General features: G+C 33.2%; 2 protein-coding genes across 4 annotated transcripts in view; both read right to left on the reverse strand.

Moving 5' to 3' along the window:
- The window catches only part of LOC101888784 (disintegrin and metalloproteinase domain-containing protein 10), a 315,601-nt gene extending 306,470 nt beyond the window's left edge, over positions 1-9,131 (reverse strand). For all 3 annotated transcript variants that reach the window (XM_059130065.1, XM_059130064.1, XM_059130063.1), the window contains exon 1: positions 8,253-9,131. The gene's annotated coding sequence lies outside the window, so the exon portion shown is untranslated. The remainder of the gene's footprint in view (positions 1-8,252) is intronic.
- Positions 3,476-5,106, reverse strand: LOC101892749 (septin-2). The gene has a single exon (XM_005189367.4). The coding sequence runs from the start codon at positions 4,880-4,882 to the stop codon at positions 3,623-3,625; it is 1,260 nt and encodes a 419-aa protein (XP_005189424.1). The 5' UTR covers positions 4,883-5,106; the 3' UTR covers positions 3,476-3,622.
- Positions 9,132-27,026: the final 17,895 nt, after the last annotated feature.

Below are 27,026 nucleotides of genomic sequence, written 5' to 3' on the forward strand. Positions count from 1 at the left end.
CTCTACCTTTGCAAATCCTAATATTTTCATCATTGCTAAGGCATGTGCAAAAATGGACAGCATCGGTCCACTTCATCAAACACTTTCCCAAAGGATCAAAATATAACTCCTATTAAATGTGGTGTAAGAGTCCGATTGTCCTCACAATATTTTTATTAACCTAAAATCGGGTGTGAAGATGGAATATATCGGCGCACTCCTTCTGGTACATCCCCCACATAGGGCTCAGGATTTTGAATTGAAAAACAAAACGACTAAAAAAACGTAATAAACATTCAACTCTCTTCAAATTTCATCCATACAAACATTTTTGCTAACGCAAGATCTGTTGTGAAGATGATATATATCTGCCAACACATTCTGGTACCTCATCCACAAATGACACAAATTTCAATACTTACAGGGTTGCCCATATTCGACGGACCCATGACCCATTCCAATCGACGAGGCTTGTCCGCAGGCGCCATTCTTTGCGTCAATTGAATTTTGTACGGGAACAAATGCAAATCAATGCGAATAATCCGTTGTAAAGTGGACCGAGCCATGCCCAACTGCTGAGAACGGCGTTTTTGGGATGTTCTTGGGGACCTCTCAACACTGGCTCGTACGGCAGCGATATTCTCGGCCGATCGCCTTGGTCGACTTTTATATGGCCTCTTCGGATTAGAAAGAGCCCTACCAGTCGAAAATTTTTCGTATAAACGCTTAATGGTGTTTTTAGAAAGCGCACTTCTCACATTTTTTAATGTTTTAAAAGCACGTTGAGTTTTCACAATTGACTTGTTCTGTTGAATGTAAATTTCAACTATTTCAGAGCACTCGCTTGGCGTGTATTGGTTCATGGTAAAAATCTGCTTAGCCTGACGCTTCAAACGCGGTATGTCATTAAGCGATGTGACATCTCTGTCAAAAGTTATGGCGTTGCCAGATGGGTCCGTCGAATATGGGCAACCCTGTATTTATATCTGTCATAACTTGCGAAACAAGTCAGCGATTCTTTACGCCATGCTATCACTGTCTTTACACGGTGCAATTTTTAGCTGGCATTTTTATCAATTCTCTTTTAAAATTTCTGCGTAAATCTTCGCGCCTTTACACGGTGGCATTTTACGATAATAGTGCTTGCCATTTTTTCTGACATTTTATTTTATTCAGTATTTCGTATAGAGCTAATTGTTTGTAACAGATATTTATAAAGAAGTGATTTAAAATTAAATGTGTGAAACTAAAGAAGAAATGATGGAAAAAGTTATTGAGGTGTTAAATATAGCATTATTAACTTTTATTTTAACTTTCTTTTTTTACTTTTTAATACTTCCGATTAATTTTCATATAATTCACTATACAATTCAATCACTAAAAACATCACATCACAATAAAAGAGAGGCATCAAAAATATGAAATGTCAAAATCATAAAAAATTCAGAAGAAGCAAAAAGAGAAATGCAAAGAAAATGGCATGTAACCCTGTGCGGTGGCTTATCGTGCCATTTTTTCTTCTATCCTTGTCTCTCTACACCTTTTACCAACAAAAAAAAATGGCATGGTTAAAAAATGTCACCGTGTAAAGGCAGTGTATATCTAAATATTTTTCTCAAACAGAAACCTGAGATGAATATGAAATTTATGATTTCGCAAAAAAATTGGTATAAATATTCGATTTTCTCGTAATTTTTCCCATATCAATATTTGTATCTGTATTAGATGAAGTATGATAATGGAATACTTCGGTTGACTATATCTGGTACCTCACGCACATTTTAAGATTTTCTAAAAATTATCACATATCTCATATAAAGTGAAGGAAGTTATCAATATAGTCCAAACCTGGCATGTCGCAATATTTAAATCATATTTATATAGGTCCGATACGAAATGACCTATATTGACCCATTCCTTCGAAACTTACTCCATAAGGGGTTAAACATTTGAATAATCATAACAGATATAGATAACAGATCATAGATAGACAGATTTCAAACATTTTTAATAGTGTCCGACAATTCTTCCCCCGAATCATTGGCACAGAAACTAGATTTCGAAATTTTTTATTGGTGTCTGACAATCCTTTCCCTCCACATTCTTTCATTGTTGTTTTTGTATTAAAAACTCTTTTTATTATTTTTTTATTTATTTTTTTTTAATATTTTTTATTACATATTTTGTTCGTGTTAAATATCAATTATTTATTAATATATTTCGGAATATATTATAACTATAATAATATAATAATAATAATAATATTATTAATAATAATAATAACTAGGTAGATATAAAGATAAAATTAGGCTGGTTTATATAGTTTAAAGCAGAGAGGTTGGGTTTTTGGTAAAAAGGCGTGACACGTTGCGGAACAATATTTTTAAAAAATACTTTACTTTTCAAATAATAAAGTAAAAAAATACTAACAATATTTATATTCTTTTGTTTTATGAAAATTTAATGTTTATAGAGCGTTTGGTTATAATTCGAGAGATTTGAAAATCTTGAGCATTTCGGGAGAGTTTTTTAAATTAATAATACCTTCAAATGGATTTTGGGAAGATTTTTCTTTTTGAAAGGTGATAAAGAAAAAAAATTGAAATGCAAATCGAAAATATTTCGAATTTTTGAGATTCGATAATGGCTAGGTATTTGGGGTGAGCTTCGATTTGTACGAAAACTTGTGGCAAAAATACTTCGAAAATATACAAAAAAAAAATAAAAAATTAAAAACATATATTAGATTTGTTTGCTTCAACATTTCAAATTTTTAAAATAAATTCATTTTATTAATCGCACAGGGTCGCGTTTCCATTTTTTCGTTAATTTTTTGTTAAGTATTTTTACGGCAAATTTTAAGTACGAAGCTCCAAAAAAAATATTAAATTTATTTCGTGAGGCCCACTGTCTTGATTTCTATTTTCCGTTTTCATTTTTCCAAATTAACAACATAGAAATAATTTTATCGAATTAACAAAAAAAATTACAAAATTGGTAAAATTCGTTTCCCAAAATGGTTTATGCTTTAATTTTAAAAACACTGTGATTTTCCATTTTTTCTTTAATTTTTTGTTAAGTATTTTTACGGCAAATTTTAAGTACGAAGGTCTAAAAAAATAAATTTATTTCGTTAGACCCACTGTCTTAATTTCTATTTTCCGTTTTTTTTTTTTTTTTCAAATTAACAAAATAGAAACAATTTAATCGAATTGACAAAAACAGAACTTCAAAATTGGTAAAATTCGTTTCCCAAAATGGTTTGTGGTGAGAGGGCAAAAAGTGATAGTGAAAGGTGAGGACAGGATAGCGGAGAAAAGCCAAAGGGGCTGGCTTTGGCTAAATGTTAGCTTAGGTTAATTCGCTTAGTTATATTTTTTATATGAATAATTTCCAATTATGCGTCTAGCATTTTAAATATGTAAATGTTGTTGTTGTTGTTTTTGTTCGTTCTATAAAATACAAATACTAATAAAAAAACCTATGTATTTTTATGTGTTGTTGTGCTGCAATCATTGGCTGGCTGGCTGCTTTGCTTTGTTAATGGAATTTCTTCATTTGTTTGTTTGTTTTGGTGTTGGCGTTGTTGTAGTTATTCTTTTTCTTTTGCTTAAATTTCCGTGAATTCCATGAATTTCACTTCTTACTTCTTTTTGCTTTTACCCAATGTCAGGGTGTGGTGTGATGTGGCCAACTGGGCCTTGCGCCTGGTAAACTCAAGGAAATCCTCCTCCAATTTCTTACGTGACTCTTCCAACTTTCGCTTCTCTTCGGCATGATCACGCTTGAGTTTCTCAAACTTGGCATGCAATTCCTTTTCGGATTCCTTTAGCTCTGCCTCCTTTTCCTTCACACGCTGCACAAACATTTGACGTACCTCCTCCTCTTTGGCCTGCAATTCAGCCAAATGATTTGAACGTTTCGCCTCAAAGGTTTGTTGAAACGAAATCGGTTTGTTATCCGAATCGACATCGGAGAAACCCATTTCTTCGAGCCGCTTCTGGCGATACAGCTCATAGTGTTTGGTATGGGTCTTTTCGCGCATATCTTCCATGTTGGTGCGTATCAACATTTCCCGCAACTTGACAAAGTCACAGTGCGTTTCATTCTCCACCTGCACCGTGCCCCAGGGATATTGGCGGGCCCGAATCAATTTGTTGCCCACCTTAATGAATTCCGTAGAGCCAACCACGGCAAAAGGGACATGATCATTCATGGCCTGATTCGTCTCGGCCACAGTCTCATCATCGGTGGGGAATTGATAGATGTGCACCCCATTATTGGCCAATTCTTGCATTATTTTCGACTTGAATCTTTGCAACTCTGCCTTGGAAATGGTATCGGCCTTGGCAATGATGGGAATTATGTTCACCTTACTGTCCAGCTTTTTCATGCACACCAAATCCAAACTCTTCAGACCATGCCCAGTGGGGCATATGAAATACAAACACACATGGATACGTGAATCATGGCAACCTACCAGAGAACGTTTGATTTTCAGCTCTTCCTGTAGATAAGCCTCAAATTGAGCATCGATATAGTCCACAACTGCCTTGAATGAGTCATCCTTGTTGATTTGATCGCCATAGCCCACGGTGTCGCAAATTGTCAACTTCAAGCGTACATTGCTTTCCTGCAGCTCGTACGTGTGCGCTTTCAATTTCACATTGGGCAGGGTATGGGAACTGGGTGTGGACTCGAAGCTGGTGTTGAACAGGGTATCCATCATTGTGGATTTGCCCAAACCCGTTTCACCAATACACATAACATTGAAGACGAAGCCGTTTTGCACTGACTTATTTACCAATTGATCCGGCAAGCTGTCGAAACCCACATGTCCTGACTGTTTCAGCGAACGGAGATGGGGTTCTTTTTTGGCATAGATTTCCACTTCAGCTGTCATAATTTCAATCACTCACTCACTCGCTCACTTCAAGTCTAGTCGTTTACAATTGAATTTCTTTGGATTTCTAATAAAATTTAGTTTCCCGTCGTATTGGAATCGTTCTTTTTCACTTTTAAACCTCGCTGTGTAGACTACAAACTGAAAATATTTAATTTTTTTCTTTCCACAAAACACTGCTGCTTCTGCTGCTGCTGCTGAATGTGCATCGACAATGGACACAGAAAAAATTACATTTCGTAGTTTTTGCTTTATGTCGCTTTCTTTGCTCCACTTTTCAATTAAACCCGAGCCACCAGTTGTCTCTTTCGCTCTCAGGGAGAGCTTATGATATGGTGGATTTTGTATACATTTTTAAGAGAGAGACAGACAAATGGTTAGCTTCATTTGTGTTGTGTATTTTTTGACAGTTACTTCATTCTTATTGAGAAACAGCAAAGGAGAAGAGTGAGAGAGAGCGTGTGTATGAAGTCAGAGAACAAAATTAAATTCTCCATAAAATTTTAATGTGCTCTCTCTCTCTTACCTCCTCTATGAAAACGAAAATTGTCTGTGTCTCAATGAGAAACACACAAGCAAGCCGCCGTCGTGTTCATGGGGGTTTGTTTGTTGTTTATGTCTGCTGTTTCATTGTTGTTGCTCTTGTGTTTTGAGGGGGTTTCTGGTTTAATGTTTGGATTGTCTGATTGTGTGATTGTGCATAATTTAACTTAATAAAACAATACCAACAACAACAAAGCGTATGAGTTAATTTAATGTTGTAATAAATGTCAAAATTGTTTTGTAGTTTTAATACATAATTCAACGAATTGTTTTGCGGGGGGATAGACAAGAAATTCGCAACTCCGTTTACTTTTGTCTCTAAATTTTCACAGAGCGCACAATGTTGCCATACCGCAGGGCATTGCTTATAAGCCCAGAAAAGTGGTAGGACATGCAAATTGCACAAATAAATAGGTATTTCCGATTATAAAGAACTCTAACGCAACGGGCGTGATAAGAGGTTGTAAGGTCAAGGTGGATATGCATAATTTTTTTCTGGCATAAGTAACCGACTGACTTTTTCATCAAGAAAAAACAAGAAAAAAAGGCTTAGGTTGTCATAGATCGATTTCGGCCCATAAAGTTTTGTATTCTTTTATGAAAAAGCCAGCCGAAAACTAAGTTTAAAAAAAACGGAATTTCATTCGAAATTTGTACGACAGGCCAAAAATTTACGGAAAATAAAGGAAATTGCCTCTCTGAATTTGCTTTGGCGTATGCGTTTACTTTTAAGTTCCTGAGATATAGAACAAAAAATATCTTATCAGTGGATAATGGGATTCTCGAAATCTTGGGATTTGACAAAATTTTTTGGATTTTTTGGAATATAGGGCGATTTCCCTATTTTATCTGAGACATAAGCCAAAACATACCTTTTCCTTGGAAACCTATGAAATAATGGATTCCTAATTTCTAAATTAAAAAAAGATAAGTTGTGGCTGGTAATGACCCCTCTCTGCTCGACCTCATCGGAAATTTAGCTGTACCGAATATTCCCTTCAATCAGCAGTCAATAATTGATCAATTACTGCTTAGGTTTTGTCTTCTTCGATACGTCATTTGCAGTTGAACAGGAGTTTTCCGCCGCAATCTTCGACCTATTTGGAGCTTCGACAGGCTTTACCTTCTTAGAAGACGCCTTAGGTCATATCTTCTTTGGGAACAACTCTCCAATTTTTTCACCACTTTTTAATAAATGGAGATCCTGGGAGCTTCTGGGTAACGAAATTTCCATATCTCCTATTTTTAGAATTTTTTCCTAGATATGTGGATCCAGATTTCACAAAAACATTGGACATGGATTAAAAAGGGAAAAAATCGAAAAAGGGTCCATTGTAGGTCTACAAAGAAAATACCAAATTATAGCTCGCTCTCTAACCTGGATATCCGACTCACTGCTGAAAAGAAATTCCCCAAAATGTCGTTTTAAAAGTAATACATATGATGTTGTCTAACTTAATTAATAAAAATTTGTTTTCTAGAAATGGATATATTTTTTTCTGATTTCCGGGATATCGGTCCCCAAAATGTCGTTTGAAAAACTAATATAAATTAAGGGCTAACAACTTAATTTAGTAGAAACTCTTAGATATTTAATTTTTCTTTTCTAGAAATGGAGGTATTTTTCCTGATTTCGGGAACAAAATTTTAGACATGGATTATTTTTATAAAACCCCTCAAAATCCATAAACATCCCTATATGGTTGACCACAAAATAAGAGCCAAATTATAGCTGACACTCAAACCTTTCCAAAATGCTATAATATCCTTTATCTTTCCTGGAGATACTAGTCATTTAACAATTGTTTTCCAATTAAAAACATTTTTTAAATCTTTCATGTTGCAAAATGGATTGCTCCAAATAATACCTTTTGGTGAAATTTTACCCATGATTTCGATTTTAAATAACCTTATCAATAATGAAATGAATTATTATAAATTATGTTATATAAGATTAATATTTTAACAAATAAAACTACCTTTATTTACTTTTATCACAAAAGACAAATTGTTGCATTCCTATGGCACAGGTGGCAACGATGTAAACAATGAGCAAAGCATAACAAATTAGGCTCTCATTGAATTGGCAACAAGGAGCAAAACATAAACTCTGAGAGAGAGTGTGTGAGGGGAACAGAGAGAGAGCACCAGCAGCCAAGAAAAGGTATGTTTGGTGTTTTAAGACAGAAATAAAACACAAACAAACAAAGAAAAGGGAGTTTTATGAAGAGAAATTATAAAAAAATATTTATTATTATTTGTAAATTATTTATTAATAAAACATCTACGTTTATATTTTAATAATGAATTAATGAAGAAGTAGAAGAGAAGATTTATTTTCTACCCACCACTCATGAGAGCCAAATTTACCACACAGAGAATTAAATAAAAATTATGCAAATATCCAGCAACAAAAAAAAAAAATAAGTAAACAATTTGGCCAAAGGAAACGAAACGAAAAACAATAACAACAAACAAAAAACCTTTATACCGAGTGGAGCGGCCAGACGCAAACGCAAAAACAATGGGTTCCTTTGTTGTTTTTGTTTTTATTGTGAATTTGGAAGATGGATGCTGTTCTTTTTCTTTTTTGTTTGTTTTTTTTTTGTTTTGTACTGCTGGAAAGACGATGTAAAGAAAAATAATAGTAAAACACATAACAACGAGAAAAAATCTTTTGAAGAATACAAAAAAATGAGAAGATGAAGAAGAAAAAAGTCAATACACGGCCAGCCAGTCCGTCTGCTCGTCAGCAACAATAACAAGCAAAGGTGGGGGATAATTAGTTAATAAACCTAGAATATTAGTAATAATATTATGTAGGTACCTGATTTTTTTTTGTGCGGAGCAGCAGATAAGATGGGAGATTTGAAGAAGGCGAAAAAACAAAAGTAATCCAAAAACAATTTTAGGAATTGTGGGGGAACACACGATTTTAATTTGCACAAATTTCCTTGATTTTCAATACTTTTTATATTTAGATTTTCCAAAACTTCACTTTTTATTTACTCCATGTTTAACTTGCTTTTTTTGTTGTTTAAGATTTACACCAGGCCAGCCAGCCAGTTTAGCCGGAGTAACCGTGTGGTGTTACTCGTTCGCCACCAAATTAAATTCAACTTCAATTTGTTACACGACAGACACTCACTTCAATTGGACACTTTCCTTTCAAAGGAATCACTTTTTTTCCTGATTTCTTGGAAATTTTTTTCTTTATTTTTCCAATTTGCTTTTCACAAACTACTTGGTCGAAAACACAGGAAAAAACACTTTATCACTAAACCTGCTTTTTTTTTCAAAAAATACCGAAAATCATCATCACATTCTTAATTTTCTTCTCATTGGCTTTGATTTAGAATTAGCATTGATTCTCTCTTTTCTATTATGATTTTTATTATAGCTATGCAATTTATTTCTATTTCATCACTTTTCCATAGAATTATTCCCGATTTAATTAAATAATGACACAGAATCACAATTTATTCCCACCGAAAGGTAGTCGATTATATTTCACCCGTCGTTGATTGTTGTTTATTATGGGGATTTGTTGTATTTTATTCGTTTTTTTTTATTTTCTTGTTAATTGTTTCGGCCGTCACACGTTTTGTTCTCATTTATAAACAACAACGACGATGACGAACAACGCACCCGCTTTAACATCGACAACACAAACGTACGCTTACAAACTTCAATTCGGACTGCTGTGGTCAGTAAGGGATCACTAGGTCGACTATCGACTTTTGGTGTTGAAAAGTCAAGAAAAATCGATGGCAAGTTTTGTCAGTGGTGAACATCGTAAAGATGACTTTTGGTAATCGATTGTGGATTTTGATGCTATTGGTTTTTGGTCGCCTTTTCATATTTTTCTTAAAGACTAGAATATTTTAATAAATCTTTTAAACAAAACAACAAATAAACAAAATAAAAATATTAAAAAATATTCTTTAAAAAATCCACGTTTCATCAACTGATGGGGCTAAAAAAAACAATCTTTAAAAAATCCACGTTTCGTCAACTGATGGGCCTTGAAAAAATAATCTTTAAAAAATCCACGTTTCGTCAACTGATGGGCCTTGAAAAATAATCTTTAAAAAATCCACGTTTCGTCAACTGATGGGCCTTGAAAAATAATCTTTAAAAAATCCACGTTTCGTCAACTGTTGGGCCTTGAAAAATAATCTTTAAAAAATCCACGTTTCGTCAACAAAAAATATTCTTTAAAAAATCCACGTTTCATCAACTGATTGGCCTTGAAAAAAATGTTATTTAAAAAATCCACGTTTAATCAGCTGATGGGCCTTGAAAAAAATATTCTTAAAAAATCCAAGCTTCATCAACTGATGGGCCTTGAAAAAACTATTCCTTAAAAAATCCACGTTTCATGAAATGATGGGCCTTGAAAAAATATTCTATAAAAAATCCACGTTTCATCAACTGATGGGCCTGAAAAAATATTCTTTTAAAAAATCCACGTTTCATCAACTGATGGGCCTTGAAAGAATATTCTTTAAAAGTCTTATAAGAAAACATGTAAAAATCTACTTAGTTTTATCAAAATATTTTAAATTTTTTTACATATCAATGTTCCAAAGTGTTGATGCAGCTACCTTTATTCTTCTACCACAGTTTTATTCCTACACCGCTCAAAATTGTTTGTCAAAACATGTTTTGACGATAAATTCTAGCAACAAACAAACATGAGCGAGAGAATGCAAAAATAATAAACGAGCGGCAGAATGCATGCATGCTCAAATTCCTGTTCTCTCTCTCTCTCTCTCTCTCACACAATGAACTGTATTCTCTGTGTCAGTTAGTTCATCAATAAACAATGTTGAAAACAACATCAACAACATCGGACAAGGAAGTGGTGAATTAAAAGGAAAGTCATAAAACAATCCACACAAAAAGGAAGCCACGGTAACAGATTTTGACGGCGTTCATTTGAGAAATAATTTCCTTGAAAAAATATTCTTTAAAAAATCCACGTTTCTTGTTCGGATGGTCCTTGAAAAAATATTCTTTAAAAAATCCACGTTTCTTGTTCGGATGGTCCTTGAAAAAATATTCTTTAAAAAATCCACGTTTCTTGTTCGGATGGTCCTTGAAAAAATATTCTTTAAAAAATCCACGTTTCTTGTTCGGATGGTCCTTGAAAAAATATTCTTTAAAAAATCCACGTTTCTTGTTCGGATGGTCCTTGAAAAAATATTCTTTAAAAAATCCACGTTTCTTGTTCGGATGGTCCTTGAAAAAATATTCTTTAAAAAATCCACGTTTCTTTTTCGGATGGTCCTTGAAAAAATATTCTTTAAAAAATCCACGTTTCTTGTTCGGATGGTCCTTGAAAAAATATTCTTTAAAAAATCCACGTTTCTTTTTCGGATGGTCCTTGAAAAAATATTCTTTAAAAAATCCACGTTTCTTGTTCGGATGGTCCTTGAAAAAATATTCTTTAAAAAATCCACGTTTCTTGTTCGGATGGTCCTTGAAAAAATATTCTTTAAAAAATCCACGTTTCTTGTTCGGATGGTCCTTGAAAAAATATTCTTTAAAAAATCCACGTTTCTTGTTCGGATGGTCCTTGAAAAAATATTCTTTAAAAAATCCACGTTTCTTGTTCGGATGGTCCTTGAAAAAATATTCTTTAAAAAATCCACGTTTCTTGTTCGGATGGTCCTTGAAAAAATATTCTTTAAAAAATCCACGTTTCTTGTTCGGATGGTCCTTGAAAAAATATTCTTTAAAAAATCCACGTTTCTTGTTCGGATGGTCCTTGAAAAAATATTCTTTAAAAAATCCACGTTTCTTGTTCGGATGGTCCTTGAAAAAAATCCACGTTTCTTGTTCGGATGGTCCTTGAAAAAATATTCTTTAAAAAATCCACGTTTCTTAGTCTTTTGGTCCTTGAAAAAATATTCTTTAAAAAATCCACGTTTCTTAGTCTTGTGGTCCTTGAAAAAATATTCTTTAAAAAATCCACGTTTCTTAGTCTTTTGGTCCTTGAAAAAATATTCTTTAAAAAATCCACGTTTCTTAGTCTTGTGGTCCTTGAAAAAATATTCTTTAAAAAATCCACGTTTCTTAGTCTTTTGGTCCTTGAAAAAAAATTCTTTAAAAAATCCACGTTTCTTAGTCTTGTGGTCCTTGAAAAAATATTCTTTAAAAAATCCACGTTTCTTGCTCTAGTGGTCCTTGAAAAAATATTCTTTAAAAAATCCACGTTTCTTAGTCTTTTGGTCCTTGAAAAAATATTCTTTAAAAAATCCACGTTTCTTAGTATTGTGGTCCTTGAAAAAATATTCTTTAAAAAATCCACGTTTCTTAGTCTTTTGGTCCTTGAAAAAATATTCTTTAAAAAATCCACGTTTCTTAGTCTTTTGGTCCTTGAAAAAATATTTTTTAAAAAATCCACGTTTCTTAGTCTTTTGGTCCTTGAACAAATATTCTTTAAAAAATCCACGTTTCTTAGTCTTTTGGTCCTTGAAAAAATATTCTTTAAAAAATCCACGTTTCTTGTTCGGATGGTCCTTGAAAAAATATTCTTTAAAAAATCCACGTTTCTTAGTCTTTTGGTCCTTGAAAAAATATTCTTTAAAAAATCCACGTTTCTTGTTCGGATGGTCCTTGAAAAAATATTCTTTAAAAAATCCACGTTTCTTGTTCGGATGGTCCTTGAAAAAATATTCTTTAAAAAATCCACGTTTCATCATCTGATGGGCCTTGAAAAAATATTCTTTAAAAAATCAGGTTTTTTGTTTACAATAAAATAAAAAGTAATCAAAATCTATTGAATTGCCGTACGAACTGCGTTCAAAAGGCGTTGCAATTTATTCTTTTCTTTTACAACTCCCCAAGCGATGTTTTATTAAAATCCTAGACCATTCTTAACCCATCCTCCTAAAAAAAACTAAAAAACAACGAAGGAAAAAATATGACTTTACTTCATAGAGACTCCAAAGAGGAAGCTCAAAAACAGATAGTCAAACAATTTGTCTCAAACAAATCCTTTTAGACGAACATTTTCGGTCTTATAGCCCAGCTTCCAGAGAAATTCGAATAAAAAACAAAAACGAAGCTCTCCGAAAACAAAAAAATCACAGTAATCTTACAAAAGAAAGTAATCCGAACACATCGTACTACCAGAAATCACATCCTTTGGCAAATACAACAACAACAAGTCAAGATAAGCGTACACCATTTCCAGGAGTCATGGACGCACGCACACACACGTATCTGCCGAAAAAAGCACAACTCAAATACAAAAGAGAAAACAAAAAAAAAGAACGAATCGTAAGGAAAACAATGAAAAAATAGTCAAAGAAACGACGAAATGAATCTGGACTTGGTCAACAACAACAAAAATAACAGAAAAAAAGCAAACAACACAATGCCAGGGATATGGCAAAAGAAAACCGTAAAACGTGACATAGCTGCATACAAAATTGCAAGCTGACTCCTGGCCAAAGGAAAAAGAAATCGTTGAATGGCGGTGGATTTCTTGAGGAGCGGACGTAGGACCCGGCAGAGCATATAAAACTTTAAATGCATAGCCAGAGCAGTGCCAGTGCCATTACTGAAGAAATGGTGTTATAAATGAAAGCGTAAAAACAAATAACAAACAGCTGCATTTAAAGCGCCTAAAAGTAGACTTTAATATTGCTTACGTGAATGTGTAGGGAAAAGTAACAATATCGCATTGATGGTTGTTGGCTGGTTGGTTGGTTAGTTGGCGGTGTGGTATTAAACAGATTGAGTCTAATAAAGAAATGGCATGTGTACAATAGGAAAATTGCAGAACGAGGGTCGAGAATGAAGTATTGGTACATGAGCCCAATGGCCGCAAAATGAGGACAATAAACGTGGAATTTGTAGAGATTTTTTAGAGGACTCACCATCGACAATAAACGTTTATTTTTTACGGATTTTTTAAAGGACCCATTATCGACAATAATCTTGGATTGTTTAAAAATTTTTAAAGGGACCAAATATCGACAATAAACTTGGTTTTTTTTAAAAAAATTTAAAAGGACCAAATATCGACAGTAAACGTTTAAAAGAACCCAAAAAGACCTCTAAACGTGGATTTTTTAAAGATTTTTAAAAGGACCCATTATCGACAGTAAACTTGGATTTTCAGAGATTTTTAAAAGGACCCATTATCGACAATAAACGTGGATTTTTTGAAGATTTTTTAAGGACCCTATTTCGACAATAAATCTGGATTTTTTAAAGATTTTTTAAGGACTTATATCGACAATAAATCTAGATTTTTTAAAGATTTTCAAAAGGGCCCAATATCGAAAATAGGCGTGGATTTTTAAAGATTTTTAGAAGGACCCAGAGAAGACAATAAACGTGGATTTTTTTAACGAGTTTCCAATCCAATATCGACAATAAATGTGGATTTTTTAAAGGACCAAAATAGACATCTAAACGTTCATCTTTTAAAGATTCTCGAAATGACCCAACATCAACAATAAACGTAGATTTTTTAAAGATTTTTCAAAGGACTCAATATCGAAAATAAACGTGGATTTTTTTAAGATTTTTAAAAGGACCCAACAGTAGTGTGCTTATGGGGATGTTGGGAATTCACCACGATTTATCACGGCAAATTCTATTGGGGATGTTGATTTGGGTAAATTCACCACGGTGAATTTTAATGGGGATGTTGTCTTGGGAATTGTACCACGGCAAATTCTATTGGGGATGTTGATTAGGGTAAATTGTCCACGGTGAAATATATTGGGGATGTTGTCTTTTGCATTGTACCACGTCAAATTTTATTGGGGCTGTTGGCGTTGGTGTTGCTAGTTTTAATATGAACTACTAGATGGCGCTAAGTTTAGCGCAGACACAATCCAAAACTGTGTATGGGATGGTGAAATTTCAAGTTTTAATATTCACCACTAGCAGAGACACCCTCCGAAAAAAAAAAAAAAAAAATGTATTATGATCATATCGAGTGGGGCTAAAGAGATTCACCATGTGAGAAGTGAATATAGCAGAAACACATCTGAAAGAGGTAAGTATCGAAGAAAATCATTTTATGTAGATGGCTCTCAGAATGCTTTTATATAGTCAACATGCTGATTACTGCAGTCAAATGTGCTTATTAATTTATTTGAAAACATATATTTCAAGAAATCGACTTCAATAAATGTGATATATTATAGAAGAGTTTCAATTGATAAATATGCTGCAATTATTGATATTTCAGGGGTTTTAATTTCAGCATAGATGAAAGTATAAATGAAAATATAGACAAAGAAATGACATCGAAAAATTCCGGAATAATCAAGTGAAATTCTTGAAAAAAGATAACGAAGTCGAAAGACAAAACTAACTTTTCGTTGTACTTGTTTTAATTTGTCTATAATTTTAGCGACTCAAAAATGTTCAGTTATTCCCATCGAAACGATATAGGCGACATCTAACGGTGAGTTCCATCCATACTATCCATAAATTATGTTGTAGCATAGACACACTCCAAAACTATTGAAATATGATCATATCGAATGGGGCTAGAGAGATCCACCATATGAGAAGTGAATATAGCAGAGACAAATTTGGTTAGTATCATATTCAACAAGAAGATGTGTGTTCTATTATTTTGTCCAGATGGCTCTCCACTCATTTCCCTCGAAACGATATAGGCGACATCTAACCACCAATTAATGTTGTAGCATATACACACTAAAAAAATGCTGCTGTAGCCAATCAAAGCAAATTCTTCTTGTGTGGACAGGCATTTTGATACATTATATCGATCGCTTTTTGATAGTTTTGTCGATGAAGAATTTGTTTACATTATGTAGCAATTTGAGAGAATTGAAACTGAAAGAGTTTCATGACAAACCCTGCATCAATTCGGTATTGAAGATTGAAGGGATTTGAAGAAGGAAACACCATTGTTTACATTAACTAACAATTGGATTTCTGTGAAATGGATATGAGAATTTGGGGGGAAGCGTTGTTGCAGAGTTTCATGACAAATTCTGCTTCAATCACAGAATTTCTATTTGTTTACAAAATGTAGTCAATAATGTATTGATTGGATTGGAAGAAATTTCAGTACTCAACAAGTCACAGATTAATAAGCATCGTTTCTTAATATTTTTAAAAAAGTTTTTATAATGTCTCAAAAAATTTGTTGGTCATGCAGCCTTTATTACAAGGAAAAAAGTGAATTTGTGAAACATATGAAAAAGCATTGTATGTTTTGTGATGTTTTATGTGAAAGTGTAAACGATTTAGAATTGCACTTAGAGAACCATCATGGAGATGAGCATGTAATGAAACAAAATCGTGATCAACAACAAGAAAAACTAAAGCAGCAGCATGAAAATAAATCAGCTGTGAAGGTGGAAAAGTTTTGTGGTGATTGTGATAAAATAGTGAATAATATACGATCACACGTTCGTAGCGAAGAACATCGATCCACCGTGAGAAAAAATCTGGATTCTGACATAAAAACTGTTAAAAGTGCATTTAACAAAAATATACTCAGCTATGAGATACAAAACAATAAAGACATTTTGTACCCGATCGATTTTCTTAATGCTTCAAAAGAATTAATAATTAAAACCTTGAAAAATGAGTTAAACGGTAAAACGCTCATAAAATTTAATATGGAACTCCAAGGACTGTATGTGAAACCAAACAATGAAAAAGATGGACCTTCAACTTCCAAAGAGTTAACTATTGAAAATATATTTAATCATATTTCAAAAACAACGCTATTAACCCTGGGAGATGATTTGGAAGAGGTCGTTTTCAACCACTGTGTGGAAATTATAGCTAAATCAGAAGAGTTCCAAGAAAGAGGCTCTAATTGGGCCCTGGAGAAACTTTTAAAACTTGACATAAATGTGTTGAGAGCCAACTTAACACGTGGCTCACATTATATTCCAACTCCGAAATCATTAAGCAACAAGAAGGGTGCGTGCCTTAACATCAAAAACTATGATGACTTTTGTTTTAAGTGGTGTATGGTTGTTGCATTGGGGGAAACTGCATATGGAGATCCGAGTATAACCTCTTCATATAACGTAGACATACACCAAGATGTCATTATTCTGCAGTCTGGAATATCGCTAAATTTCGAACAATTAAATTTCCCATTGGGTCTTAAATATATAAAAAAATTTGAAATGAACAACCCAGAGATTAGCGTAAATGTTTTCGGTTATGAAAACAAGTCGGTCGTTGGTCCATATTACTTAACAAAGGAGACGAAAAGCAATCACATTAATTTAATATTGCTGCACAACGAAGAAAATTTCCATTACATTTTGGTTGTGGATATGTCTTGGTAATTATAAACAAAACTTATCAATCAAAACCATATCATAATAATCATGTATTTGTTCTTTTTTTTTTTCAGTCTTATGCGGTCTCAATTCACAAGTCATAAGGAGAAAGGTTACTTTTGTTTTGGATGCCTGCAATGTTTCCACGATGAAAATAAATGTATGACTCACAAAAAGCAGTGTGGAAAAGTAGTCTGTGCCCTGCCGAACAAAAAAGAAGCCGTACTAAAGTTCGTCAATCACAAGAAAAAGGATAAGGTGCCTTTCGTTATTTATGCTGACTCCGAAAGTGTACTGGAAGACGTGCAGGAAGATGAGAACAATGGGGCGAGTAAAAAAACGGAAAAGGTAAAGAAGCATAGTCCATGTGCTTTTAGTTATTTTATTAAATGTAGTTTTAATGAAAATTTAAATAAGTTATTTATATATAGTGGACCCGACGCAGCAAATGTTTTTCTGAAAGAACTAATTCAGGATTGTAAATTTTTGTATGATAGTTACCTAACCAAAACGAAACCTATGAATACTCTAACCCCCGAAGAAGAGACAGCCTTTCTTAGGGATATCAATTGTCGTATATGTGGCGATATTTTAGGTAACGATAGGGTGAAAGATCATTGTCACTTAACGGGGCAATATCGAGGTGCGGTACATAACCATTGCAATCTGCAATATCATCTACCTAAATTTATTCCAATATATTTCCACAATTTTTCTTCGTACGACTGTCACCTCTTCTTTAAAGAATTAGTTGAATTTGGAGGTGAAATAAGAGTCATACCTCAAAACAAAGAAAAATATATTTCAATGTCTTATTTCATTAATATGGATAACGAGTCAACCGACTCTAGTTCTTTAAAAAGTACAGTTGTTGTAGGAGAAGAAGAAGATTCGAGTGAGGAAGATGATGAGGAATTCCAGCAAGAAGAGGAAAGTGAGGGCAAAAAAGAGAAGAAAAAGAAAATGAATAGATTAGAGCATCGTTTCTTAGATAGTTTTCGATTTATGCCTACTAGTTTGGATAAATTAGCAAGGAATTTATCTCGAGATTCTTTTGTTGCTGTCAGATCTCATTTTCCTGATGATGAAGCATTCGAACTTATGACTAGGAAAGGAGTATTTCCCTACGAATATATTTCATCATTTGAAAAATTGAAGGAGAAACAACTTCCCCCTATAGACCAATTTTATAATAAGTTGACAGATACTGAATGCTCGTCAGACGATTATAGGCATGCAACAAATGTTTGGTCACATTTTCGATGTCAAACTATGCAAGACTACATGGATTTGTATTTAAAAGCTGATGTCTTGCTTTTAGCAGACGTATTTGAAAATTTCAGGAGCTTATGTATGCGAATTCACGAACTGGACCCTTGTCAATATCTCACAGCACCATCTCTATCTTGGGATGCAATGCTACTATGTACTAAAGTCGAACTTGAGCTACTCAGAGATATAGACATGTACAATTTCTGCAAAAATGGTATTCGGGGAGGGCTTACCCAGTGCTCAAACAGACACTCGGTAGCAAATAATGAAGATGCTCCCAATTATAATAGTGCCAAACCAGAGGTAAATATCTATTATTTGGATGTAAATAATTTATATGGTACAGTTATGACTGAGTGTCTCCCTGAAAAAGATTTTAGATGGGTGGAGGGTTATGAAATGGAGAAATTCAATGATCCAACTGTAATATTATCTATTCCTGACAACGCTCCTACTGGTTTTATTTTAGAGGTTGATATTGAATATCCACCGCACCTTCACGACAAACATAACGATTTACCTTTTTTGGCGGAGAAAAAGTGTGTTGAGGGCTCAAAAACTGAAAAACTGATTGCAGATTTTACTGACAAAACATCATACACCATACACTACAAATTACTTAAGCAATCTCTGAAACATGGACTAATTCTTAAGAAAGTCCATAGAGTTTTGGCTTTCACACAAAGCGCTTGGTTAGCTCCTTACATACTGAAGAATAATGAACATAGGGAAAAGGCTGAAAATGCCTTTGAAAAAGATTTTTTTAAATTATTGAATAACTCTTCATTCGGTAAGACAATGGAGAATATCGACAAAAGAAAAACTGTGAAAATTGTGACAATGTGGGTAGATGAGGCAAACCAAAGAAGAAGGAATGTTGCTAGTAAATTAATCTCGAAGCCAAATTTTCACAGCCTTTCGATATTCTCCGAAAATATGGTTGCTATCCAAATTAGGAATGTCAGAGTAAAATATGATAGACCATTGTACTTAGGGTTCTGCATATTAGATTTATCAAAGTGGGTGATGTATGATTTTCTGTATGATTTTCTAAAAGTGAAATTTGGTGAGGATTTTATTCTAAATTATATGGATACAGATTCGTTCATATTAACATTTTACGGACGGAATTTGTATTCCGAATTATCTTTAGATGAAATATTGGCTAGATTTGACACCTCAGGGTTTTCAAAAGAAAATAAATATAAACTTCCTCTAATTAATAAGAAAAAACTTGGCATGATGAAAGATGAGAATGACGGAAAAACAATGGTTGAATTTGTAGGCCTTCGTCCTAAAATGTATGCCATCAATGTAGTTGATAGCGAAGAAGTAAAAAAATCTAAGGGAGTTAAAAAGTCGGTCCTAAAAAAGTATACTATAGATAAATATCGAGAATGTCTTTATAACAAAAAGGTTTTTTACGGTACCATGTTTTCGTTTAGGTCAAGACAGCATACAATATATACAGACAAAATTACTAAAATATCGCTAAGCCATCAAGATGATAAACGATTTATTCTAGAGGATGGTATTCACACCTATGCTTGGGGCCACTATAGATTAAATAACCTTCATGAAACAAATGTAAATAACTCAAATGAATCTGTCTCAATGGACTTGGATTAAAATATAAATTTAATTATGATTTAAGTTTCAATATATAGATAAAAGAGCATAGTAATAATATTAATTTAATTGTCTTTACTCACTATAAATGTCATCATATTAATATTTTCTCGCAACACAAAATGTTTAATTTTTAAGTAAATATAAGTGTATTATATTTTAACTAGTCTTTAACTATTCTTATTATAAAATAAAACAAAATATTTTTGTTTATAAATTTATGTAAATTGCGTTTTATTGAAATATTCTTGCAAAGGTGAGTATAAAATAGATTATACTACTTTTCGTACAATTCCTGTTAATGGAACGTACTCGACCAGACGATCATGTATAATTAAACAGTACGTAGAAGTGTTTTGTGGAATTGGTTTATTGGTTTCAAATTGGATTTTTAAATCGATTGGTCCATTCTTAACAGCTTCGTTTTGATTGCTAATGTCAATAACGGCGATGGGCTTGTCTTTAAAACTTGCATATGTAAGAAGTGGTTGTGGCTCCCTCATGTAATATGATTGTTGAAACTTTGTATACATGTCATATAGTACTGCATAGCCATTTTCTTCGAACTTTACATTCAAATCATCGTAAGGATAGGTTTCAGAGTTCAAGTGAACTTTGATGTTTTTAAGTTCGCAATGTTCCAGCTTGTTGTCTTTTTCAAATATCAAAGCAACATATCGTGGTCTTTCATGATTGACAGACAATTTAACACTCCAACTGTGTTGTCTTCCACCAGCAAAAGTTGGATTAAAGTAGCAGTCCCAGCTGCGGAATGCTAAAGGCAACGCTTTTCCATCCTTAATAGTTTTCAAGAAGCTGATTTTTCTATAGTCTGATAATTGAATGTGTTGTACTTTCCATACAACATTTGTTATGGTGAGTTTAATTTCCTCCGTATCCATGGTTGAATAACACACATTTTTATCGTTGGCACTACGCAAAAGAATCAAGTCATGCTTGCTGTTGCAAATTACTTTATCAAAGTCCTCTGCGAACCCTAGTAGACGGTTTAAGGGTACACAAAAATTAAAGTATCCTACTGATAAATCATTATCAGCTTTCCATCCCGCTTTGCTCATAACCTTACTTTCGGATTCGCTTAGAGAAATCCAATTTTTAATTTCTGTAGTTATTCCTAGATAACGAGTACGATCAATTTCAACACCATTTAGTTCATAGCGAATTTCATCAAACATGTATCCCACACAATTATTTCTCAGTCTTGCATTTTGCGATACTTCTCCCTTGCTATTTTTCAAATTTCCTTCAATGAATAGATAACTCTCCGATGGAAGTATGTAAAGATCCTGATTTTGTATACTTATCCGAATTTCATCATTATTTTTAAATGATTGAATATATGGAACATAGCTGTGGTAGTCTCTCTTTACAATATTCTCATCCGAGAATGGACGCTCATTAATGTTAAGTATTTCAGACATTTGGTTTGACTTTAAGCTTAATAAGTTTTAAAAACTCTTTATTTTCCTTTGAAATTGTAGGTCTTGTCGGTTTGACAACTTTGTGTTGAATGTGTCTTGGTATTTGTTTATGATTGTATTTATTGTAGATAATCATGATTGCATTGGTCTTATATGAATACGTAGCGTGATTTCTTCCTCTCTAAAATTTATAAAGCGACCTTCTTGATCTACTATCTTTATCTCCAGACGACCGATTTCTTTGACGTTCACTGGTAAATAAATGAGATTCATTGGTCTCTCTACCAATTTATATCCCGGAGGAACATTAAGAGCAAATTCATGTAGAATATGCGTTGGCGACCCATTCATGAATGATCCAGTTACAATATTGCAGTGTATTTGTATGGCATTAACCTTTAAAATGTCGACTTGAAGGTTTGAAGTATGTTTTTTCCCAGATTCTAAGATTTTTTCGGTAAAACCAAAAAGCTTGCCTATAGATTTTTCTTTATCAAAGTAAATAGGATCATGAGAAGACATGATTTCTACTTTTAGCGTATTATTATTCGCCTTAATTTCAATGGATCTATTCTCGTGGATAGTTTTATATTCCGTTTCCAAGTAATTCGCAATATCTTGCAATTCATAGGATCCTATAGGTATTTTTATAATATTGTCTCCAATGTGAAAGAGATTGTTATCATTATCCACATTGGGTATTGAATTGTATGATTGGAAATCTATTAGGCAACACTCATAACTACTATTTCCCAATTCAATTGGGGGTAAATATGTTGAATGTAGAATTGGAGATTTACCGGACACAGTAAACGTTCTTGACATTGCAAAATTCTTTGTCGTAATAATTGAAACACAAAATATGCATACGTATATATGGGTTTTTATTTATTTAAATATATGCTTGTATATTGTATATCTACATATTAAGATTATATGATATGATTCTTATCTATCCATGAATTATGTTTGTCTGAGAATCCCAGCCACTTAACCAAGACTTTATTACCTTTTGTTTTTAAAATTTTCTCAACTAAATACGTGTTGGGATATTTTGTGGGTAAAAGTTCTTCTTTGTAGAAACATCCTTGGATGGGATTTCCTTCATAGTCTTCTAATAAATAAGTAGCGGGGTTTGTTATTCTTATTGTTCTTATCTTGAATATTTCCGTAGTCCAATTTGGCGTGTATCCCTTTTCAAATTGATGTTTATATTTGCTAATGCGTACATGATCACCCACACGAAAGTTTTGTCTCCTAAAAATTTTTAAGTGGTTATAAGCAGATTGCAACAATGCCTTCTCATTCGATGAATTTACTTGAATAGGGGCCATTTTTATTGTTCGATGAGGTGTTTTATTGTATTGTTTAACCAATTCTCTATAAACGTCAATCCATAGATAATTCCCATTATAACTGAACTCCTTCCACATTAGCGACTTCAAAGTTCTATTAAAACGCTCAACAATTGAGGCCTTCAATACACTATATGTGGAGTAGTGGTTTATGGAATATTTCTGCATTAGTTTTTTAAAATCTGTGTTGAAAAATTCTTTTCCATCATCGGTTTGCAAATTTTTTGGAATTCTTCCTCTTTGTAAGATTTTTTCAAAAGCCATAGAAACATCCGTTGCCGTTTTTGTTTTAAGGGCTTCACACCATGCGAATTTCGAAAATGTATCGATGACAGTTAACAAAAATCGGAACCCCTTGTTTGCTTTTGAGTAACTGCCCATTTCAACTAAATCTGCTTGCCAGAGATCATCAATACCCTTTGTAATAACCCTTCGTCTTGGAAAGTTTTTTCGTGCTTGATGATGAAGTTCATTTACCAAACCCCGCTTTTCCATTGTTTTATTCGGTATGATATATTAAAGCTGGTGAGTTGAATGGAGCTTGCGATAAGGCTTTAAATATTTCGTTTTGTGAACGTTTGAGTTGTGATATTTCTTCTCTTAGGAAGGTGCACTCTTGAATGAAATTTTTCTTTAAAATTTCTTGAATGTGCTTGATTTGCGTATGTACGTATGCTTGGTTGACCGCATCCGCTCCTTCTGCTGGAGATGCAACATTCCTAATCTTTTTATTTTGCACGTTAAGGTTGTTATCTTCATCAATATTGACTCCCAATAATCTCGAAACATTTTCTCTCACTGCTATTGATTGATTTTTTTGATTGTAATGATGTCCAAACTTGTCAACAGTCATATGTTGTATGCTCCTTGAGAGTATTATTTAATATATTATATTTCCTTCTCGCAGTTCCTCGATAATAGAAACAATTTCATTAGTATGGTTATTGTTTCCGGCTTGTTGTGATGCCAACAACAGCTTTAATCGTTCTATCAATTCGTTGGGATCGTCCCAGTATATATAGTTGGGTTTACCAGGATTTATTGTCAGTAAGCCTTTGCCGCTGTGAGTATCCTCTATTATATTTTTTATTATTTTCTTATATTTTTGTCCCCTGTTGGACTTTGTTCGTCCATTAGATTCATAGTTTATTTTATGCGCATTTGTGTCTAATAATATTGTTTTGTAAATATCGAGTTCTGTATGATCATAGTTCTTGGGGTCTTGATAAAACAACAGTTCAAACAAACCGGGTGTTAATGCCCAATTTTTATTTCCAATCATAATCTTTTCATTGCTTATTTTGAGTGGTTGGTCCCCAAATCTCCATTCTCCATTGTTATCTTTGTGTGGACCATAGACTACATCTAGTTTTTTAATTTTCTTCAAGAATGATAGATTCATAGGTTCCTCATTGTTGGAATAAAATTTGTCGTCGTCTTGTGATGTATTAAAGGAATCGAAATTTTGTGTGTAATCTACTTTATGCTTTAACCCCTCCAATGCATTGGAATCTAACTTAACATCTGGTTTATAATTCTTAAGGGGTGTACTTGTAATAATAGAATCTCTGTACATTTCCATTTTCTCTTTCTTAGGCATAATCATTTTGGAAGTATTTTCAGTTGAAAGCTTTAGTAGTTTGTTTATTGGCTCCGTTATTGGTTTGAAAGTATTTTTCAATTCTGTAGTTTTAGCTTCTTCACCCATTTTAATGCTTTGAAATTTCTTTTTCAAGACATTTCTGGACTTAACAAGCCGTTTCAGCATTTCCTCCTCCATGGCTGTAGGTGCACTAATATAAATTAACATTTGCAAATACATTAAATAATATTAAGGTTGAATAAATATATGAAAGCCTTTTCTGTATCTTCCAGAGTGAATTTCGTCATCCTTGGAAATCGTTAGAAATCCATACTTTTCCTTCCAGCATTCATGACAAATTTTTTTGAAATCTTCAAAACTAATGTCACATCCGACGTGATCATTAAATATATGTCTTAAATTCAGATCATCTTGTTTAAACACGATTATAAAATTCGCATTATCACGCAATAAATGTTTTGGTATACGTGTGTATGTTTGACACAAATAAAACGAATCAACATTCTTATGTCGCCCCATACTGAAGTAATTTTTAATGTTGTTTTGTTTATCGCATGCAACATCATCAAAAATCATGATTGAGTTTGGCTTTATTTCGTCCGTTTGTATAACATCGTCATTGTTATTAAATGTATACAATCTCATCCCCTTTGTAGTGGATATCAGTTTCTTTAGGTACTCATATTTTGTCTGATACAGCGATTTTGAGTAAATGTAAACATTTTCAAATTTTAATCCATTGGGGCTTTCTATCAAACTAAGCATCACATTAGTCTTTCCACAATTTGATGGTCCTACTATTAAGGCTCGTATAGAATCAGGCAGCAAAGTACTATGTCGGGGGGTCTTTCTTTGCATAAAATCCACATTTTGAACAATTATTTTAGCTTGTTGTTCCAGTAATCTCATGATTTAAACTAATGAGTAGTTTTAAGAAAACATTCATATTTATAATATAATCAAATATCGATATTTCTTTCGTTCAGCGTCCCGCTAAAAAGTATAAAATGATTGTTTACAACACGAAGCGATTTATTAGAAAGAAACACGTTCAAGGAGGAGGACTGGTAAATAAGTTGATTAACTCTTTACCCGTTGAACTTCATTTACCAGGATATCAATTTTGTGGACCTGGAACAAAGCTAGAAAAACGTATTCAAAGAGGAGATCAAGGTATTAATCCATTAGATGCAGCGTGTAGAGCACACGATATTGCCTATTCACAAAATAAAGATATTGAACAACGTCACATTGCTGATCGTGAACTAACTGAACGGGCTTGGGAGCGAGTAAAATCGAAAAATAGTAACATTGGAGAAAAAATTAGCGCATATCTTGTAACTAACATAATGAAGGCTAAGACAAAGCTAGGCATGGGTAATAAAAACCCCAAACAAATATTGGGTCAACAACTTTTTAAAAACGCTTTAAAAAAAGCTACAAGTTCCCTTAAAAGCAAAAAACCAACTGATATTGATGAAGCCATAAAAATAGCCAGACATGAAATACAAAAGACGTTTCGAGGAAAAAAATCAAAGGTCGCTATACCGCGAGTAATAAGCGTGCCCAAAAGAGGTGGATTTCTTCCTCTCATTCCCATTCTAACTGGATTAGGAGCATTGGGAGCCTTAGCATCGGGTAGTTCAGCAATTACCAATGCCGTTTTAAATGCAAAAAAAGCCAAACAAGAGTTGGATGAACAAACCAGACATAACAAAACAATAGAAGCTATAGCTATGGGTAAAGGTCTCTATCTCAAACCATATAAAAAGGGCTATGGAATTTATGTTGATGAAAATAAAACTCCAAAAAACTAATTAAGCAGCTACCCAAAGGTCCTCTAACCGATGTAAATATTAGTTTTTTTGGGAAAAAATATATACCTCACTTTAGAGGTGTTTATATGCGTGATAATCTACCTAAGAAACCACATCGAATTGAATGTGGTATCATAAATTTGGATGTTAGCAGTGGACCTGGCACGCATTGGGTGGCATATAATAAAATCAATAATAATATCGACTATTACGACAGTTTCGGTAATCTTCAACCCCCGATAGAAGTTTTACGCTATTTGGGACCAGCTATTACATACAATTATAAAAGAGATCAACGATTTCATACATACAATTGTGGACATCTTTGTTTAAAGTTTTTATTGGACATGAACAAAATTTTATAAATACTCCAACATCGATGATATCCTCTCCATTCAAATTCAACTTTCCAAAGAAGATGATTGAAATCAATAGATCGGATATTGCACTGGTTGATTTTCAATATTGCCATGGAAACCACAAGAGTATTTTCGTGAAGGAACTATCATTTATGTGTGGTGCTTCTGTTGTTCCAGATTATTTTTTGTTTCGCCCACCTTTTAATATAAAAGAACTTACTGGGGAAGCATGCAGAACAAATGCCTACACCAAGACACATGTGAATGGCTTAGATTGGACGGATGGAGAAAAAAATTATAATGATGTCGAGAAAGCTCTTACACCATTGAACAATTATCAATATATTTTTGTCGTTGGACAAGAAAAGAAAATCTTTTTACAGAAATATATTCATTCTACCATTATAAATTTAGAAAATAATATGAAACTTCGAGCTTGCCAAAATTATTTTACAAACTGTCCTATACATTTGGACACTAGATTTAAATGTGCCATAAATAATATATTTAAGATATTTGTATTCATTGAACAAAACTGGAAAGAACTTGGCTACATACTAGACGATGAAATTAATAAAGTTAATAAATAAAAACAAGCAACTGTATTATTTGCATAAAACTTTATTTAAAGCATTAAAGGTAATGAAAGTGAACAATAATAAGAAAATGGTTGAACATTTACTCGCTCCACGACCACAAACATCTACACCAATTTCAGAAGGCGTACAATTCCAATTTTTTGAAATAGTTGGGACATTAGTTGTTTCACGCCCTTCCAGCAATGGGCAACGATATGTCAACCTTGAATGCTC

This window comes from Musca domestica, unplaced genomic scaffold, assembly GCF_030504385.1.
Source record: "Musca domestica strain aabys unplaced genomic scaffold, Musca_domestica.polishedcontigs.V.1.1 7, whole genome shotgun sequence".
Lineage (NCBI taxonomy): Eukaryota > Metazoa > Arthropoda > Insecta > Diptera > Muscidae > Musca > Musca domestica.

Coding starts and splice junctions, on each gene's coding strand:
- LOC101892749 (XM_005189367.4), bottom strand. CDS start 4,882: ATGACAGCTGAAGTGGAAATCTATGCCAAAAAAGAACCCCATCTCCGT.